At 41.5% G+C, this 20,829-nt stretch overlaps 1 protein-coding gene and 1 pseudogene across 1 annotated transcript in view; both read right to left on the reverse strand.

The window, feature by feature from the left end:
• Window positions 1-13,769: 13,769 nt before the first annotated feature.
• LOC129037004 (keratin, type II cytoskeletal 8-like) lies at window positions 13,770-15,179 on the reverse strand (annotated as a pseudogene).
• The window catches only part of ELOVL7 (ELOVL fatty acid elongase 7), a 99,137-nt gene continuing 92,350 nt past the window's right edge, over window positions 14,043-20,829 (reverse strand). Inside the window, exons 9-10 of the mRNA XM_054488771.1 lie at window positions 18,489-18,553; window positions 14,043-16,592 (exon numbers count right to left, since the gene is read on the reverse strand). Coding sequence (XP_054344746.1) covers window positions 18,534-18,553 — 20 coding nt within the window. The 3' untranslated portion in view covers window positions 14,043-16,592; window positions 18,489-18,533. The remainder of the gene's footprint in view (window positions 16,593-18,488; window positions 18,554-20,829) is intronic.

Consider the following 20,829-nt stretch of genomic DNA (forward strand, 5'->3'; position numbering starts at 1 on the left):
AAACCACAAAGATGGGGAGAAAACAGAGCAGAAAGGCTGATAATTCCAAAAACCAGAATGCCTCTTCTCCTCCAAGGAACACAACTCCTTGCCAGCAAGGGAACAAAACTGGATGGAGAATGAGTTTGATGAGTTGACAGAAGTAGGCTTCAGAAAGTCGGTAATAACAAACTTCTCCAAGCTAAAGGAGCATGTTCTAATCCATTGCAAGGAAGCTAAAAACCTTGAAAAAAGGTTAGACAAATCGCTAACTAGAATAACCAGTGTAGAGAACAGCTTAAATGAGCTGATGGAGCTGAAAACCACAGTACGAGAACTTCATGAAGCATACACAAGCTTCAATAGCTGCCTAGAACAAGCAGAAAAAAAAGATATCAGTGATTGAAGATCAAATTAATGAAATAAAGTGAGAAAACAAGATTAGAGAAAAAAGAGTGAAAACAAGTGAACAAAGCCTCCAAGAAATACGAGACTATGTGAAAAGACCAAATCTACGTTTGATTGGTGTACTAAAAGTGACGGGGAAAATGAAACCAAGTTAGAAAACACTCTTCAGGATATTATCCAGGAGAACTTCCCCAACCTAGCAAGGCAGGCCAACATTCAAATTCAGGAAATATAGAGAACACCACAAAGACACTCCTCAAGAAGAGCCACCCCAAGACACATAATTATCAGATTCATCAAGGTTGAAATGAAGGGAAAAATGTTAAGGGCAGCCAGAAAGAAAGGTCAGGTTACCCACAAAGGAAAACCCATCAAACTAATAGCAGATGTCTTTGCAGAAACCCTACAAGCCAGAAGAGAGTGGGGGTCAATATTCAACATTCTTAAAGAAAAGAATTTTCAACTAAGAATTTCATATCCAGCCAAACTAAGCTTCATAAGTGAAGGAGAAATAAAATCCTTTACAGACAAGCAGATGCTGAGAGATTTTGTCACCACCAGGCCTGCCTTACAAGAGCTTCTGAAGGAAACACTAAACATGGAAAGAAACAACTGGTACCAGCCACTGCAAAAACATGCCAAATTGTGAAGACCATCAACACTATGAAAAAACTGCATCAATTAACAGGCAAAATAACAAGCTAGCATCATAATGACAGGATCAAATTCACATATAGCAATATTAACCTTAAATGTAAATGGGATAAATACCCCAACTAAAAGACACAGACTGGCAAATTGGATAGAGTCAAGACCCATTGGTGTGCTGTATTCAGGAGACCCACCTCACATGCAAAGATGCACATAGGCTCAAAATAAAGGGATGGAGGAAGATCTACCAAGCAAATGGAAAACAAAAAAACAAACAAAACAACAACAACAACAACAACAAAAAGGGGTTGCAATCCTGGCCTCTGATAAAACAGACTTTAAAGCAACAAAGATCAAAAGAGACAAAGAAGGCCATTACATAATGGTAAAGGGATCAATGCAACAAGAAGAGCTAACTACCCTAAATATACATGCACCCAATACATGAGCATCCAGATTCAAAAAGTAAGTTCTTAGAGACCTACAAACAGACTTAGACTCCCACACAATAATAATGGGAGACTTTAACACCCCACTGTCAATATTAGACAGAGCAACAAGACAGAAAATTAACAAGGATATCCAGGACTTGAACTCAGCTCTGGACGAAGCCGACCTAATAGACATCTATAGAACTCTCCACCCCAAATCAAGAGAATATACATTCTTCTCAGCACCACATCAACTTATTCTAAAATTGACCACATAATTAGAAGTAAAACACTCCTCGGCAAATGTAAAAGAACAGAAATAACAACAAACTGTCACTCAGAACACAGTGCCATCAAATCAGAACTCAGGATTTAAAAACTCACTCAAAACCGCACAACTACATGGAAACTGAACAACCTGCTCCTAAATGACTACTGGATAAATAACAAAATGAAACCAGAAATAAAGGTGTTCTTTGAAACCAATGAGAACAAAGACACAACGTACCAGAATCTCTGGGACACAGCAAAAGCAGTGTGCAGTGGGAAATTTATAGCACCAAACGCCCATAAGAGAAAGCACGAGAGAAAGCAAGAGAAAACAAATTCAAAGATCAGAGCAGAACTGAAGGAGATAGAAACACAAAAAACCCTTCAAAAAAAAAAAAAAATCAATGAATCCCGGAGCTGTTTTTTGAAAAGATCAACAAAATACACAGACTGCTAGCCAGGCACATAAAAAAGGAAAGATAGAAGAATCAAATAGACACAATAAAAAATGATAAAGGGGATATCACCACCGATCCCACAGAAATAAAAACTACCATCAGAGAATACTATAAACACCTGTATGCAAATAAACTAGAAAATCTAGAAGAATGGATACATTCCTGGACATATATACCCTCCCAAGACTAAACCAGGAAGAAGTTGAATCTCTGAATAGACCAATAACAGGTTCTGAAATTGAGGCAATAATTAATACCCTACCAACCAAAAAAAGTCCAGGACCAGACGGATTCACAGCCAAATTCTACCAGAGGTACAAAGAGGAGTTGGTACCACTCCTTCTGAAACTATTCCGATCAATAGAAAAGAGGCAATCCTCTCTAACTCATTTTATGAGTTTTGGCATCATCCTGATACCAAAGCCTGGCAGAGACACAACTAAAAATGAGAATTTTAGGTCAATGTCCCTGATGAACATCGATGCAAAAATCCTCAATAAAATACCGGCAAACTGAATCCAGCAGCACATCAAAAAGCTTATCCACCACGATCAAGTCGGCTTCATCCCTGGGATACAAGGCTGGTTCAACATACGCAAGTCAATAAATGTAATCCATCACATAAACGGAACCAACAGCAAAAACCACATCATTATTTCAATAGATGCAGAAAAGTCCTTCAACAAAATTCAACAGCCTTTCATGCTAAAAACTCTCAATAAACTAGGTATCGATGGAATGTATCTCAAAATAATAAGAGCTATTTATGACAAACCCACAGCCAATATCACACTGAATGGGCAAAAACCGGAAGCATTCTTTTTGAAAACCAGCACAAGATAAGGATGACCTCTCTCACCACTCCTATTCAACATAATATTGGAAGTTCTGCCCAGGGCACTCAGGCAAGAGAAAGCAATAAAGGGTATTCAAATTGGAAGAGAGGAAGTCAAATTGTTTCTGTTAGCAGATGACATGATTGTATATTTTGAAAACCCCATCGTCTCAGCCCAAAATCTCCTTAAGCTGATAAGCAACTTCAGCAAAGTCTCAGGATACAAAATCAATGTGCAAAAATCAAAAGCATTCCTATACACCAATAACAGACAAACAGAGAGCCAAATAATGAGCAAACTCCCATTTAAAACTGCTGCTAAGAGAATAAAGTACCTAAGAATCCAACTTACAAGGGATGTGAAGGACCTCTTCAAGGAGAACTACAAACCACTGCTGAAGGAAATAAGAGAGGACCCAAACAAATGGAAAAACATTCCATGCTCATGGATAGGAAGAATCAATCGTGAAAATGGCCTTACTGCCCAAAGTAATTTACACATTCAATGCTATCCCCATCAAGCTACCATGACTTCCTTCATAGAACTGGAAAAAGCTACTTTAAACTTCACATGGAACCTAAAAAGAGCCCACATAGCCAATGCAATCCTGGGCAAGAAGAACAAAGCTGGAGGCATCACGCTACCTGACTTCAAACTATACTACAAGGTTACAGTAACCAAAAGAGCATGTTACTGGTACCAAAATAGATATATAGACCAATGGAACAGAATGGAGGCCTCAGAAATAACACCACACATCTACCACCATCTGATGTTTGACAGTCCTGATACATACAAGCAATAGAGAAAAGATTCCCTATTTAATAAATGTTGTTGGGAAAACTGGTTAGCCATGTGCAGAAAACTGGACCCCTTCCTTACACCTTATACAAAAATTAATTCAAGATGGATTAAAGACTTAAATGTTAGACTTAAAACCATAAAAACCCTAGAAGAAAACCTAGGCAATACCATTCAGGACATAGGCATGGGCAAGGGCTTCATGTCTGAAACAGCAAAAGCAATGGCAACAAAAGCCAAAATTCATAAATGGGATCTAATTAAACTAAAGAGCTTCTGTACAGCAAAAGAAACTACCATCCAAGTGAACAGGCAACCTACAGAATGGGAGAAAAATTATGCAATCTACCCATCTCACAAAGGGCTAATATCCAGAATCTACAAAGAACTTAAACAAATTTACAAGAAAAAAAACAACCCCATCAAAACATAGGCAAAGGATATGAACAGACACTTCTCAAAAGAAGACATTTGTGCAGCCAACAGTCATATGAAAAAATGCTCATCATCACTGGTCATTAGAGAAATGCAAATCAAAACCACAATGAGATAGCATCTCACACCAGTTAGAATGGCGATCATTAAAAAGTCAGGAAACGGCTGGGTGTGATGGCTCATGCCTGTAATCCCAGCATTTTGGGAGGCCGAGGTGGGCAGATCGTGAGGTCAAGAAATCGAGACCATCCCGGCCAACATGGTGAAACCCCGTCTCTAATAAAAATACAAAAATTAGCTGGGCATGGTGGCGCATGCCTGTAGTCCCAGCCACTCAGGAAGCTGAGGCAGGAGAATCACTTGAACCAGGGAGGAGGAGGTTGCAGTGAGCTGAGATCGTGCTACTGCACTCCAGCCTGGTGACAGAGTGAGACTCTGTCTCCAAAAAAAAAAAAAAAAAAAAAAAAAAGTCAGGAAACAACAGATGCTGGAGAGATTGTGGAAAAATAGGAACACTTTTACATTGTTGGTGGGACTGTAAACTAGTTCAACCATTGTGGAAGACACTGTGGCGATTCCTCAAGGATCTAGAACTAGAAATACCATTTGACCCAGCAATCCCATTACTGGGCATGTACTCAAAGGATTATAAATCATTCTATGATAAAGACACATGCTCACATATGTTTATTGCGGCACTTATCAATGATAGACTGGATTAAGAAAATGTGGCACATATACACCATGGAGTACTATGCAGTCATAAAAAAAGATGAGTTCATGTCCTTTGTAGGGACATGGATGAAGCTGGAAACCATCATTCTCAGCAAACTATCACAATGACAGAAAACCAAACACTGCATGTTCTCACTCATAAGTGGGAGTTGAACAATGAGAACACATGGACACAGAGAGGGGAACATCACACACTGGGGCCTGTAGGGGGTGGGGGGACTAGGGTAGAGATAACATTAGGAGAAATACCTAATGTTGGTGACGGGTTGATGGGCGCAGCAAACCACCATGGCACGTGTATACCTATATAACAAAACTGCATTTTCCACACGTATAACCCAGAACTTAAAGTATAATAAAATAAATAAATAAATAAATAAATAAATAAAAGCTCCATGTGCTATTGAATAGAATGTATGTTCTGCAGTTGTTGGATGGAATGTTCTGTATATATCTGTTAAGTCCATTTGTTCCAGGGTATAGTTTAAATCCACTGTTTCTTTGTTTACTTTCTGTCTTGATGACCTGTCTAGTGCTGTCAGTGGAGTATTGAAGTCCTGAACTACTATTGTGTTGCTGTCTATCTCATTTCTTAGGTCTATTAGTAATTGTTTTATAAATTTGAGAGCTCCAGTGTTAGGTGCATATATGTTTAAGATTGTGATATTTTCCTGTTGGACAAGTCTTTCATCATTATATAATGTCCCTCTTTGTCCTTTTAAACTACTGTTGCTTTAAAGTTTGTTTTGTCTGATACAAGAATAGCTACTCCTGCTCGCTTTTGGTGTCCATTTGCATGAAATATATTTTTCCACCCCTTTACTTTAAGTTTATGTGAGTCCTTATGTGTTAGGTAAGTCTTTTGAAGGCACCACATGGTTGGGGGGTAAATTCTTATACATTCTGCAGTTCTGTATCTTTTAAGTGGAGCATTTAGGCCATTTACATTCAATGTTAGTATGAGATGTGAGTTACCATTCCATTCATTGTGCTATTTGTTGTCTGTATACCTTGGTTTTTTGTTTTTAAATTGTATTTTTGTTTTATATGTCCTGTGAGATTTATGCTTTAAAGAGGTTCTGTTTTGATGTATTTCCAGGTTTTGTTTCAAGATTTAGAGCTCCTTTTAGTAGTTCTTATAGTGGTGGTTTGGTAGTGGTGAATTCTCTCAGCATTTGTTTATCTGAAAAAGACAGTATCTTTCCTTCATATATGAAGCTTAGTTTTGCTGGATACAAAATTTTTGGCTGATAATTGTTTTGTTGGAGGAGGCTGATGATAGGGCCCCAATCCTTCTAGCCTGTAGGATTTCTGCTGAGAAATCTGCTGTTAATCTGATAGGTTTTCCTTTATGGGTTAGCTGGTGCTTTTGTCTCATAATTCTTCAGATTCTTTCCTTTGTCTTAACTTTAGATAACCTGATGACAATATGCCTAGGCAGTGATCTTTTTTTGATACATACCCCAGGCGTTCTTTGTGCTTCTTGTAGTTGGATGTCTAGGTCTCCAGCAAGGCTGGGGAAGTTTTCTCGATTATTCCCCCAAATATGTTTTCCAAGCTTTTAGATTCTCTTCTTCCTCAGGAATGTTGATTATTCTTAGGTTTGGTCGCTTAACATAATCCCAGACTTCTTGGAGGATTTGTTCATATTTTCTTATTCTTTTTTCTTTGTCTTTGTTGGATTGAGTTAATCTGAAGACCTTGCCTTCAAGTTCTGAGTTTTCTTTCTACTACTTGTTTGATTCTGTTGCGGAGACATTCCAGAGCATTTTGCATTTCTGTAAGTGTGTCCAATGTTTCCTGAAGTTTTGATTGTTTTCTTTATGCTATCTATTTCATTGAATATTTCTCCCTTCACTTCTCATATCATTTTAAAAATTTCCTTACATTGGGCTTCACCTTTCTCTGGTGCCTCCCTGATTAGCTTGATAACTAACCTCCTGAATTTTTTTTCAGGTAAATCAGGGATTTTTTCTTGGTTTGGATTCATTGCCAATGAGCTAGTGTGATTTTGGGGGGCATTAAAGAACCTTGTTTTGTTATATTACCAGAGTTGGCTTTCTGGTTCCTTCTCATTTGAGTAGGCTCTGTCAGATGAAAGGTCTAGGGCTGACGGCTGTCGTTCAGATTCTTTTGTCCCACTGTTCCCTTGATGTAGTACTCTCCCCCTTTTCCTATGGATGTGCTTCCTGAGAGCCAAGGTGTAGTGATTTTTATCTCTCTTCTGGATCCAGCCACCCAGCAAGTCGACCAGGCTCCGGGCTGGTACTGGATTGTCTGTGCAGAGTCCTGTGATGTGAACCATCTGTGGGTCTCTCAGTTGTGAATACCAGAACAGTGTTTGGGGTGTCTCCCAGATCCTGCAGGAACAATCCACTTCCTTCAGAGGGTTTGTGGGTCCTCTCGGGTTTCCCGATTTATTCCTGCAGTCGTTCTGGTTCCTCCGCATGCTGCTCTGTCATGTGGTTCCTCCACATGCTGCTCTGTCCGTCCGAGTCAAAGCTACAATCTAGGCCTGCCACCTATCTGCCACGATCCCTAATGTCGAATGGATTTTAAAATGTAGTATTTATGGCCGGGTGCGGTGGCTCACGTGTGTAATCCCAGAACTTTGGGAGGCTGAGGTGGGTGGATCAGCTGAGGTCAGGAGTTTGAGACCAGCCTGGCCAACATGGTGAAACCCCCATCTCTACTAAAAATAAAAAAAATAGCCGGGCACGGTGGCAAGCACCCGTAGTCCCAGCTACTCGGGAGACTGAGGCAGGAGAATTGCTTGAACCCGGGAGGCGGAGGTTGCAGTGAGCCGAGATCATGCCACTGCACTCCAGCCTGGGTGACAGAGTGAGACTCCATCTCAAAAAAAAAAACAAAAAAAGTAGTATTTATATACAGTACTATTTGGCCTTAATACACACACACACACATACACACACACGAAGAGGAAATTCTAGGCCAGGCACAGTGGCTCACACCTCTAATGCTCTGGGAGGCCAGTACTATTTGGCCTTACACAAACACACACACACACACACACACACGAAGAGGAAATTCTAGGCCAGGCACAGTGGCTCACACCTATAATGCTCTGGGAGGCTGAGGCAGGAGATCCCGTGAGGCCAAGAGTTCAAGACCAGCCTTGGCAGTACAGCAAGACCTCGTCTCTACCCTCTACTGTCTTTAAACACCTAAACCACACGTTTCTGTCTTATTTTAAAAACAGTTTGTTAATTGTAAAAACAAGAAAAAGACAGACTTTTAAGGGATCGATATGTTATTTAATCATCAACTAATTACAGGGAAAAGACTGAAATATAGCTCTCATAATAGGGAAGAATCCCACCCATCTGTCTACTTTTAAACTGTGATAATACTCTGTCCCATTTTCTTATTTCATGTATCACAGTAAAAATTATTTATCTATACAGCTAAGTTCTTTTTCCATATTAGCTCATATTGTCTTTAATTATAAGTGATGTCCATGTTTGCTATCTGGCTCTTTTCAGCCATAAAAACATATCCTGGGGAGGCAGAGTAAGATAGCCAAACAGAAGCCATCGTCCTCCCAACAGGAACACCAAATTTAACAACTATCTACACAAAAAAGCACCTTCATAAGAACCAAAAATCAGATGAATGGTCACAGTGCTGGTGCTGAAGAGGGTAGAAAAGACAGTCTTGAATCACCAACACCACCCCTCCACCATTCCCCAGCAGCAGCCATATGGTGCAGATAGAGAATCTGTACACTTTAGGGAGGGAGAACATAGCGATTGTGAAACTTTGCATTGGAACTCAGTGCTGTCAGCATTAGGCAGAACTCAACCAATGTCCACAGCAAAAGCATTCAGACCAGCCCTAGCTAGAGGGGAACCACCCATGCCAACAGTCAGAACATGAGTTTCAGCAAGCCTTGTCACTGCAGGTTAAAGTGCTCTAGGGAACTAAATAAACTTGAAGTCTAGGCCACAAGGACTACAGCTCCCAGGCAAGTCTGAGTGCCTTGCTAGGTGGGCTCAGAGCCAATGGACTTGGGGAGCATGCAACCTAGTAAGACACTAGCCAGGGCAGTTAGGGAAGAGCTTGCACCACCCCTCTCACAAACCCAGGCACTGTAGCTTACAACTCTTAAAGATGATTTTGTCTTGCAATTGGATACCAGCTCAGCCATATAACAATTGGGCACCAGGCAGAGTTGAGAGGCCCCCCCCATTCCAGGCCTTAGCTCCCAGATGACATGTCTAGACACACCCTGGGCCAGAAGAGAAACTGCTGCCTTGAAGGTAAAAAACCCAGTCCTGGCAGGATTCATGACCTGCTGATGGAAGGCTGGGCCCTGAATAATCAGCAGAGTAACCAAGCAGTACACGCCATGGGTCTTGGATGAGACTAACATGTGTTAGTGTCACGTGTGACCCATCATATTCCCAGCTGTGATGGCCATAGGGAGAAACTCCTTCTGAATAAGAAAAGGAGATGGAAAAATAAAGGGGACTTTGTCTTGCAGCTTAAGTACTAGCTTGGCCACCCTGGGGTAGAGCACCAAGCAGGCCTGTGGGGTCCCTGATGCCAGGCCTTGGCTCTTGTACAGCATTTCTGGACCTAACCTGGGCCAAAGGGGAGGTCATTGCCCTGAAGGATGAGTCCCAGGCCTGGCAGCAGTCACAACAAGCTTACTGAAGAGTCCTTGGGCCTTAAGTGAACATCGTTGGTACCCTGGCAGTAGTCCCTGTGGATCTGTGTTGGTGGGGGACACAGGGAGAGATACCTCTGCTTATGGAAAGGGGAGGGAAGAGTGGGAAGGACTTTGTCTTGTGGTTTTGGTACTAGCTTAGCCACAGTAGAATAGAGCAGTAGGTTGAGTTCTAAGGTTTCTGACTCCAGGCCCTGGCTTTTAGACAGCATCTCTGGACCTGCTTGGGACCCAGGGGAACTAGCTGCCCTGAAGGGAAGGACACAAGCCTGGCTGGCTTCACCCCTTCTGACTGTAGAGCCCTAGGGGCTTGAGCAAACATAGGTAGCAGCCAGGTAGTAGTCACAGTGGGCCTTGTGCAAGACCTAGGGCTGTGTTGCTTTCAGATATGGCCCAGGGCAGTCCCAGTCATGGTGGCCACAGGGGTCCATGTGTCACGCCTTTCCCAGCTACAGGCAGCTCAGCACAGAGAAAGAGACTCCATTTGTTTGGGAGAAAGTAAGAGAAGAGAACAAGAGTCTCCGCTTGGTAATACAGAAAATTCTTCCAGATCTTATCCAAGGACACCAAGGTAGTACCTCTATGAGTCTGCAAGAACCACAGATGCAGTGACCAAAAACTTAGATCACAACACCCAAGACCTTTCAAATACCTGGAAAGCCTTCCCAAAAAGGATGAGTACAAACAAGCCCAGTCTGTGAAGACTACAATAAATAGTTAACTCTTCTATGCTCAGACACTGATAAACATCCACAAACATCAAAACCATCCAGGAAAACATCCCCTCACCAAATAAACTGAACAACACACTGGACACCAATCCTGGAGAGTTAGAGACATGTGACCTTTAGACAGATAATTCAAAATAGCTCTTTGAGGAAACTCAATTCTTTGAGTTTCAAGATAACACAGAAGAGGAATTCATAATCCTATCAGATAAATCTAACAAAGAGATTGAAATAATTTAAAAGAATCAAGCAGAAATACTGGAGTTGAAAAATATAATTGACACACTGAAGAATGCATCAGTCTCTTAATAGCAGAACTGATCAAGCAGAAGAAAGAATTACTGACCTTGACAACAAGCTGTTTGAAAACACACATTCACAGGAGACGGAAGAAAAAAAGAATAGAAATGAATAAAGCTCACCTACAAGATGTACACAATAGCCTCAACAGGACAAATCTAAGAGTTATTGGCCTTAAAGAAGAGGTAGAGAGAGGAGTAGAAAATTTAGTCAAAGGAATAATAGAGAACTTCCCAAACTTAGAGAAATATATTAATATTCAAGTACAAAAATATTTGACCCAAAGAAAACTACCTCAAGGCATTTAATAATCAAATTCCCAAAGGTCAAGGATAAAGAAAGGACCCTAAAAGCAACAAAAGAAAAGAAACAAATAACATACAATGGAGCTCCAAAATGTCTGGTAGCAGACTCCTCAGTAGAAACCTTACAAGCCAGGAGAGAGTGGCATGACATATTTAAAGTGCTGAAGGAAAAAAAAACCTTTTATCCTAGAATAGTATATCCAGCAAAAATATCCTTCATGCATGAAGGAGATACAAAGACTTTCCTAGAAAAACAAAAGCCACGGGATTTCACCAATAGCAGACCTGTCCTACAATAAATGCTAAAGGGAGTTCATCAATCTTCAAGAAAAGGATGTTAATGAGCAACAATAAGTCACCTGAAGGCACAAAACTCACTAGTAATAGTAACTACACAGAAAAACACAGAATATTATAATGTTGTAATTGTGATATACAAAGTACTCATATCTTAAATAGAAAGATGAAAAGATGAACCAATTAAAAATAATAACTACAATAACTTTTCAAGATACACACAGTACAATAAGATATAAATGGAAACAACAAAAAGTTAAAAAGTAGGGAAATGAAGTTAAGTGTAGAGTTTTTATTAGTTTTCTTTTTGCTTGTTACTTTGTTTGCTTATGCAATCAATGCTATCATCAGTTTAAAATAATAGGTTATGGTTGGGCGCAGTGGCTCACGCCTGTTATCCCAGCACTTTGGGAGGCCGAGGCAGGCAGATCACCTGAGGTCAGGAATTTGAGACCATCCTGGCCAACATGATGAAATCCCATCTTTATTAAAAATACAAAAATTAAGGCTGGGCATGGTAGCTCACACCTGTAATCCCAGCACTTTGGGAGGCTGAGGCAGGTGGATCATGATGTCAGGAGTCCAAGACCAGCCTGGCCAATATGGTGAAACCCTGTCTCTACTAAAACTACAAAAATTAGCCAGGCACAGTGGCAGCTGCCTGTAATCCCAGCTACTCGGGAGGCTGAGGCAGGAGAATCGCTTGAACCCGGGCAGCAGAGGTTGCGCCACTGCACTCCAGCCTGGGTGACACAGTGAGACTTTGTCTCAAAAAAAAAAAAAAAACAAAACAAAAATTAGCTGGCCATGGTGGCAGGCACCTGCAATCCCAGCTACTCGGGAGGCTGAGGCAGGAGAATTGCTTGAATCTGGGAAGCAGAGGTTGCAGTGAGCCGAGATCACTCTATTGCACTCCAGGCTGGGGAATAAGAGCAAGACTTTGTCTCAAAAATAAATAAATAAATAAATAAATAAAATAAAAGGGTTATAAGATAGTATTTGCAAGCCCTGTGGTAGCCTCAAATCTAAAAATATACAACAGATGCAAAAAAATAAAAAAGAAAAAGGAAGAAATTGAGACATACCACCACAGAAAATAACTTTCACTAATAGACGTCAGGAAGGAAGAGAGACTACAGAACAATTAGAAAACAAATAACAAACTGACAAAAGAAAGTCCTTACTTATCAGTAATAACATTGAATGTAAATGGAGTAAACGTTCCAATTAAAAGACATAGAGTGGCTGAATAAATTTAAAAAATAAGATCCAATGATCTGTTGCCCACAAGAAATACATTTTGCCTGTAATGACACACACAGACTGAAAATAAAGTGATGAGAAAAGATAATCCACACGAAGGGAAACCAAAAAAGGGCAGGAGTAGCTATACTTATATCAGACAAAATAGATTTCAAGACAGGATCTATAAGAAGATACAAAGAAGGTCATTATAGAATGATAAAGGGGTCAATTCAGCAAGAGGATATCACAACTGTAAATATATGTGCACTCAACACTGGAGCACCCAGATGTATGAAGCAAATATTATGAGAGCTAAAGAAAGAGACAGACCCCAATACAATATTAGCTGGAGACTTCAACACTCCACTTTCAGGACTGGAGAGATCTTCCAAACAGAAGATCAGTGAAGAAATGTTGGACTTAATCTGCCCTATAGAACAAAGGGACCTAATAGATATTTACAGAACATTTCATCCAGCGGCTGCAAAATACACATTCTTTTCTTTATCACATGGATCGTTCTCAAGAACAGACCATATGTTATATTACAAAACACATCTTAAAACATTCGGGAAAAATAACATCAAGCATCTTCTCTGACCACAAAGTCACCATTCACCCCGCCCCTCCCATCCCAATCAATACTGCTCCTGGTCCTGCACTCTTAAAGCCGAAACACTAGGCTCACCTTTCACATTTCCCTCAAGCTCAGGCCAGGGTGTTTCTTTCCTTTTCTCATCTGGAATTACCTGTTGGGCACCCTCTTCTCCCTCATTTTCTGTCTGGCAAACATCCCCTTATTGTTCATGAGGCAGCTGATATTATCTCCCCTTTAAAGTCTCTGCTTAAGTCCTACCACAGCCCATATAGAGCTATTTCTCCTTTCTGCCCCTACATTGTACAGGCTAAAAACTTCTTCCTTCCTTTCTCTCTCTCTTTCTTTCTTTCTCTTTCTGCAGAGCTAACTGAGGTTTTATTTTGGACAATAAAAAAAAAAAAAGCAATTGAATTGTTTTGTAGCTGGAGACATGGGCATGGGGGATCCCCAGGCAGTAAACTCCCCTGGGGGTGGGCTGAGGGCTAGGGCTGAGCCTCAGGTGGGTCTCCCATTCCCTGTGCTCCCCTGCACAGCCGCCTCCCTCGCGTGCTCTGGGGCAGCCGCAGGAGGGGCAGGCTGGGAGGGGCTACCGCCTCAGCTGTTCATTTGAGCAGGACGTCAGAGGACTCAGACACCAGCTTCCCATCGCGGGTCTCAATCTTCTTCACAATCATGGTCCTGATGGAGCTGGTGCGGCTGAAAGCGCAGGAGCCCGCGCCACAGCCACAACTAGAGCCCAGGCCGTAGCTGAGGCCGGGGCTTGTGAGGCCCCCATAAGCCGAGTTCAGACCACCTGCATAGCCGCTGGTGGTCTTCCTACGGATACTCATGTTCTGCATCCCAGACTCCAGCCGGCTGTCCTTGCCCTCCAGCAGCTGTAGGTGGCGATCTCGATGTCCAGGGCCAGCTTGACGTTCATCAGCTCCTGGTACTCACGCAGCTGCCGCGCCATGTCCTGCTTGGTCCGCTAGGGCGGCCTCCAGCTCAGACAGCTTGGCGTTGGCATCCTTAATGGCCAGCTCCCCAAGCTACTCGGCATCTCTGATGGCGGCCTCCAGGGAAGCCCTCTGGCCTTTGAGGCCCTCAGTCTCAGCCTGGAGCCGGCTTATGTTCCAGTTCATCTGGGAGATCTCAAGTCTTTGTATGCCGCCGGTCATCCCTGTGCTTCCCAGCCAGCGTCTGGAGCTCCGCATACTTGATCTGGCACATGCTCTCAGCCTCAGCCCAGCTGCGGTTGGCGATCTCCTAGTACTGTGCCTTGACCTCAAAGATGACGCTGTCTATGTTCAGGGAGCGGCTGTTGTCCATGGACAGCACCACAGACGTGTCTGAGATCTGGGACTGCAGCTCCCAGATCTCCTCTTCATACAGCTGCCTGAGGAAGTTGATCTCGTTAGTCAGCCCTTCCAGAAGAGACTCCAGCTCTACCTTGTTCATGTAAGCTTCATCCACATCCTTCTTGATGAGGACAAATTCATTCTCCATCCCTGTACGCTTATTGATCTCATCCTCATACTTGTTCTTGAAGTCCTCCAGCAGCCCCTGCATGTTGCCAAGTTCCGCCTCCAGCTTCAGCTTCTCCTGGCCCAGAGTTTTCAGCTGCCACCTAAAGTTGTTGATGTAGCTCTCCAACATGTTGTCCATGTTGCTCCGAGCCATCTTCTGCTGCTGCAGGAGGCTCCACTTGGTCTCCAGCATCTTCTTCTGCTGCTCCAGGAACCGTACCTTGTCTATGAAGGAGGCAAACTTGTTGTTGAGGGTCTTGATCTGGTTCTTCTCTTGGGTGCAGACTCCTGGATGTTGGAGTCCATCTCCAGTTAAGGGAGCTCAGCAGGCTCTGGTTGACCATGATGGCAGTGATGCCTTCCTTGCCACTGGCCCCACTATAGCCTCTGCCCAGGCCACCCCGGAAGCTGCTGCTGCCCACTTAGGAGAAGCTTGAGGAGCTGATGTGGGCACCGGGCCCATAAGGTGGACACCTTGTAGGACTTCTGGGTCATCCTGATGGACATGGTGCAGGCAGGAGTGGAGGCAGGTGGCCTGAACCAGGCAGAGATTCCAGAAGGAGAGGACAAGCTGCTTCTTGGTATTTACTTATTTATTTATATTTTAAATTCAGGGGTGCATGTGCAGGTTTGTTATACAGGTAAACTAGTGCCACGGGGGTGTGTTGCATAGACTGTTTCATCCTCAGGTATTAAGCCTAGACCCTTTCATTATTTTTCCTGAACTTCTCCCTCCTCCCAGACTTCACCTTTAGACCCCAGTGTCTGCTGTTCCCTTTATACGTCCAGGTGTTCTCATCATTTAGCTTTCACTTATAAGTGAGAACATATGTTATCTGGTTTTCTGTTTCTGTGTTAGTTTGCTAAGGATAATAGCCTCCAGCTCCATTCAGGTTCCTGCAAAGGGCATGATCTTGTTCTTTGTTATGGCTGCATGTATTCCATGGTGTATCCGTACCACATTTTCCTTATTCAGTCTACCATTGGTGGGCATTTAGGTTGATTCCATGTCTTTACTACTGTGAATAGTGCTGGAGTGAACATACATGTGCATGTGTCTTTATGATAGAATGATTTATATTTCTTTGGGTATATACCCTGTAAAGGGACTGCTGGATCAAATGGTAGTTCTGTTTTTAGCTCTTTGAGGAATCACCACATTGCTTTCTACAGTGGTTGAACTAATTTACACTCCAACAGTGTATAAGCATTCTTTTTCTCTGCAACCTTGCCAGCATGTTTTATTTCTTGACTTTTTAATAACAGTCATTCTGACTGGTGTGACATGAAATCTCATTGTGATTTTGATTTGTATTTCTCTAATGATGTTGAGCTTTTTTTCATGTGCTTTCTGGCCGCATGTATGTCTTCTTCTGAAAAGTGTTCATGTCCTTTGCCCACTTTTTAATGTTTTTTTCTTATAAATTTGTTTAAGTTCCTTATAGACGCTAGATATCAGACCTTTGTTAGATGCATAGTTTCTAAAAATTTTCTCTCATTCTATAAACTGTCTATTTATGCTCTTGATAGTTTCTTTTGCTGTGAAGAAGCTCTTTAGTTTAATTATATCCCATTTGTCAATGTTTGCTTTTGTTGCAATTGCGTTTGGCATATTTGTCATGAAATCTTTGCTTGTTCCCATGTCCAGAATGGTATTACCTAGGTTGTCCTTCAGGGTTTTTATAGTTTGGGGGTATACATTTAAATCTTTAATCCATCGTATGTGGTGTAAGGAAAGGGTGCAGTTTTTACTGTCTCTACTAAAAATACAAAAATTAGCCAGGTATGATGGCAGGTGTCTGTAATCCCAGCTACTCAGGAGGCTAAGGCAGAGAATTGCTTGTACCCGGAAGGCGGAGATTGCCGTGAGCTGAGATTGCGCCTCTGTACTCCAGCCTGGATGACAGAGCGATACTCCGCCTCAAAACAAACAAACAAGCAAACACACAATAACTATTTGTTTAACAGCAGAATATCTGACTTGATTTGTTTGCATGTTTGTTGCCCTCTATCCAAGTGAAAATCTCTGTGGGGATTGGTATTATTTGACTTTATTTTTATATTCTAACACAGCAGTTGGCATATAGTAGGAGTTTAACAAATTGTTGAATGATTGACTAAACCACTAAAGAGTGAGCAGAGGAAGAGAACTTATAACAATAGCACATACTTATTCAGTGCTTCATTCATTCATTCATTCAATTCATTCATTCAACAACAGTTATTGAACTCCCATAATATGCCAGCCATTGTTCTAGGCACTTGCAGTGAACAAAATAGACAAAATCATCTACCCTTGAAGAGATTACTTTCTCATGAGGAAGACAGTCAATGAATAATATTAATAGTAACTAAATGCATTGTATAGCATGTTAGAAGGTAATAAGTGCTGTATAGGAAAAAGAAAGATGAGGGTGCAGGCTGCAGTACTGAAAAAGTGAGATTTGAACAAAGGAGGGAATTGAAGGGTTTAGCCAAGCAGTTATTTTGGGAACAGTCCCTTAGGCAGAGAAAAATAAATGAAGAACCCTAAGATGGAAATGCACTTACAATGGTCCAGTGACCAGCAAGGAGGCCAGTGTGGCTGGAGCAGAGGGAACAAAGTGGGGATTGGTAGGCGGTGAGGACAGAGAAGCAATGACAGGGTTTTTATGCTCAGTGAAACCAGAAACCATTGTAGGGTTTGGAATAAAAGAGTTACATGATCTGATTTGTATTAAGAGATGACTTTGGCTGCTATTTGGACAAGAAGTTTTAGGGAAGCAAAGGCAGAAACAGAGAGTCAGATAGGAAGCTATTCCAGGAATCTAGGCATGAGATGATAAGGGCCCAGGATTGGTCAGATTCTGGTTATACTTTGAGAGGAAGCCAGCAGGATTTCTTGTTGGATTTGGCGTTGAGTGAGAGAGAAAGGAACTGAGGATGACTCTGAGGTTTTTAGCCTGAATAACTGGAAGGAAAACACTGCTCTAAAAGTTTTCCCTGTTTTAACTCATCTAATATTCCACAATAACTGGATAAAGAAGTATTGTTTCCATTTTCAGTTGGGACACTAAGAGACAGAGAAGCTGTCCAGGTTATAGAGCTAGCAAGAAACAGAGTCAGGATTTAACTAGGCAGGCTGGTTCCAGAGCCTGTGCTCCCAACCAGCGTACCACGCTTCCTCTCCATGACAGCATCTAGTAGGATGAAAGGCTTTTTATACAGGGATAATATAATAATATTATAATCTAGGCAAATATTATTATAATATAATCTAGACTATATTATAATCTAGGAAATATTATTCGGGTCTGAACAAGGAGGGTTGCCACAAAAATAAAAAGAAAGGCATAAATTCATGGGCAAGATAACCCAAAATGGGCAAAAGACACACTGACCAGAATTTGTGCAACTTTTAAGATAGAAGGCTACAAGGGGGCTCCTGTCCATAATCCCAGTGCTTTGAGAGGCTGAAGTGGGAGAATCGTTTGACGCTAGGAGTTCAAGACCAGCCTGGGCTACATAACAAGACCTCATCTCTACCAAATATTAAAAAAAATTATCCAGGCATGTTGCCACTCGGGAAGCTGAGGCAGAAAGATTGCTTGAGCCCAGTAGTGTGAGGATACTGTGAGCTATGAAGGTGCCACTGTGCTCCAGCTGGGGCAACAGAGGAAGACCCATCTCTTATAAAAAAAAATAAAAGGAACACAGTAGCTTCGAGTTTACATCTCCACATTCAAATACTCAGACGCTTATATCATTCTTATTTAACTTGTAAGGACTATGTACAGAGTGTCCTTTTGTGTGGCCTGGGCACTTACAGATACTTACCTCATATCAAGCTTTCTCCCTTTAGTAACCAGAGTACATCCCAAACTAATTGAATCCTGTAGGTCCTAGAATACAAACAAGGTGCAGCAATGTTTTAATAATGCTGTAGTTTGAATATAGGCAAAAATGTTCATATTTAGATTTGAAGAGTGTTATAATTTGTGACTTTGTTGAGTTATAGGTACACGTGAAGCCTGACCTGATACTGGCTGTCAATAAAAAGTATGAACATGCCCAGCCAGTGCCAGGAAAGTAAGAGCCCTTTGGCCCTCTCTCTGGGGCAGCCTGGTATAAAAGACATATTGTGTGGCCTGTTATATTGTGGTTGTATCTGCTAGAAACATCTGGAGGGATTTCTATCTCCACCGCCTCCCCAATCATCATGTATCTTATGCTGCCTGAAACAAAGAGAACCATAACCCTTGCTCTCATTTAATCTAGGGACCTACCTTCAACTCCACACTCAAATCTGAGTCTATTTCTCTGTGCAAGGGGCCACTTTCTTAGTGAAAAAATAAAACGGCACTTACTTTCACCTACAGAACTAGTCAATACAAACCAGAACTGTGTGAATTAAAGATAGGCTTTAACTCTTCTAAAGAGAAAAATAAGTATTCCTGTCTATTTTAGGTAATACTTTGTGTGGCAGACTGTATTTTCCAAGCACAATATTTCTCCCATCCTACATGTACTTACGAGGTAGCTTTTACATTCTTCCCATTGAGGGACATGGTCTGTGTCCTCTCCTCTTGAAAATGGGTGGGCTTTTGTACGGGGAATTGATATTCCCTGACTTCTATGGCTAGGTTATAAAAGGCAATACTGCTTTCATTTTGTTCACTGGAATGCTTACTCCTGAAGCCTTCGGTCTGACTTCCCTGAGACGGCCATGCTGTGAGGAAGCTCAAAGTAGCCCAAGGGGAAAGACCACATGGAGAGGACTTGAGACTACACAGAGATCTCCAGCCATCCCCCACTGCCTCAACCTCCTAGTTCCTGGTTAAGCCACAGTCTGACAGCAATTGCACCAGGGACCCCAAACAATAACCACTCGGCTTCTCAAATCATTGATCCTTCAAAGTGGTAAGAGATGTAGCCTTGATGTAGCTATAAGTCATCAAATTTAGGGGTGATTTGTTAGTCAATAATAGATAAACTGTAACAGCTTAAGAAACAACAATACTATTTACATAAAGATAACAAAGGCTATACAAATAGTATACTGATGGAAAAATATATGCTAAATATATACACTGAATTATAATATATAGACTATATATATTTTAAATTATATTAGAATATCAATCATTTTGAATGAATCTATTACATATAATACATTATATATAACTTATGTGTATATATATTCATCTAAAAGTAATGATTTAATCATTTGCTGATGCCAGACACAGTGCTGGCCCTAAATAAGAGTGTTCAATCACTTTTCCATTTAGACACTTGAAGAATTATATGTACTTCTGTGCAAAACAATGGCCCATCATGGTGGTGGATTCTCAGTGGGTGAGGTTACATCAGGTGCTTACTCAAACGTCATCTCTTACCTTCTTTCTTACTAATAGAATCTAATTTTGTTGGAGATGACAATGTGCCCATCTAGAAAATTAGTTCACAGCTTCCCCTGCAGCCAGAGATGGCCATGAGGCAGTTCTGACCATTGAGATGTAAGTGGAAGTTGTTGTGCGGGACTCCTGGGAAAGCCCTTTAGAAGGAAACAGACCTAGACTCTATTGTATTTGGTACCCAAGGAGGCATACAAAGACATCTTCTTCCTTGGTGGTATATGGTATATGCAGATTTTCTCTGTATCCCTGCCCTTCCCCAGAGTACTTAGCTACATGGCATGATGCTTTGGAATGACAGACAATAACTACAGTCTATTACACCCAACTGCTTCCTACAAGAAGGAAATACTGGAAAATGCTGGTAACAGGGAGCCTCGGGCTCCATGGAAGGGATTCTTTTCCAGAGGCTCTCATAACCAGACTGATCATGTTACTCCTCCATCAAACATCTTCAGTGGGTCCTGATGAACATTATTTTTTGTTTCATCAAAGGTAACTACTTAACATTAGGATAATATATATTGCAAATCTGTAATACACTTTTCACTTGTCAACAGCTATGCCACCTTTGTTTTTATTAAAATTTGACGTAGGCCTGTCTTTTTAAACTGTGCTGTAAACTTTTCAAGGGCAGGGACCACATCCAGTACATTTTAAAGTTTCTCATGACACTTAGATGCATTAAGCACCCTCAATACTGACTGACTACCAGTGAAAATCATGTCAATTCTGTCATTTTGGTTCCTAACTTAAATAACATC

Source organism: Pongo pygmaeus, chromosome 4 (assembly GCF_028885625.2).
Source record: "Pongo pygmaeus isolate AG05252 chromosome 4, NHGRI_mPonPyg2-v2.0_pri, whole genome shotgun sequence".
Lineage (NCBI taxonomy): Eukaryota > Metazoa > Chordata > Mammalia > Primates > Hominidae > Pongo > Pongo pygmaeus.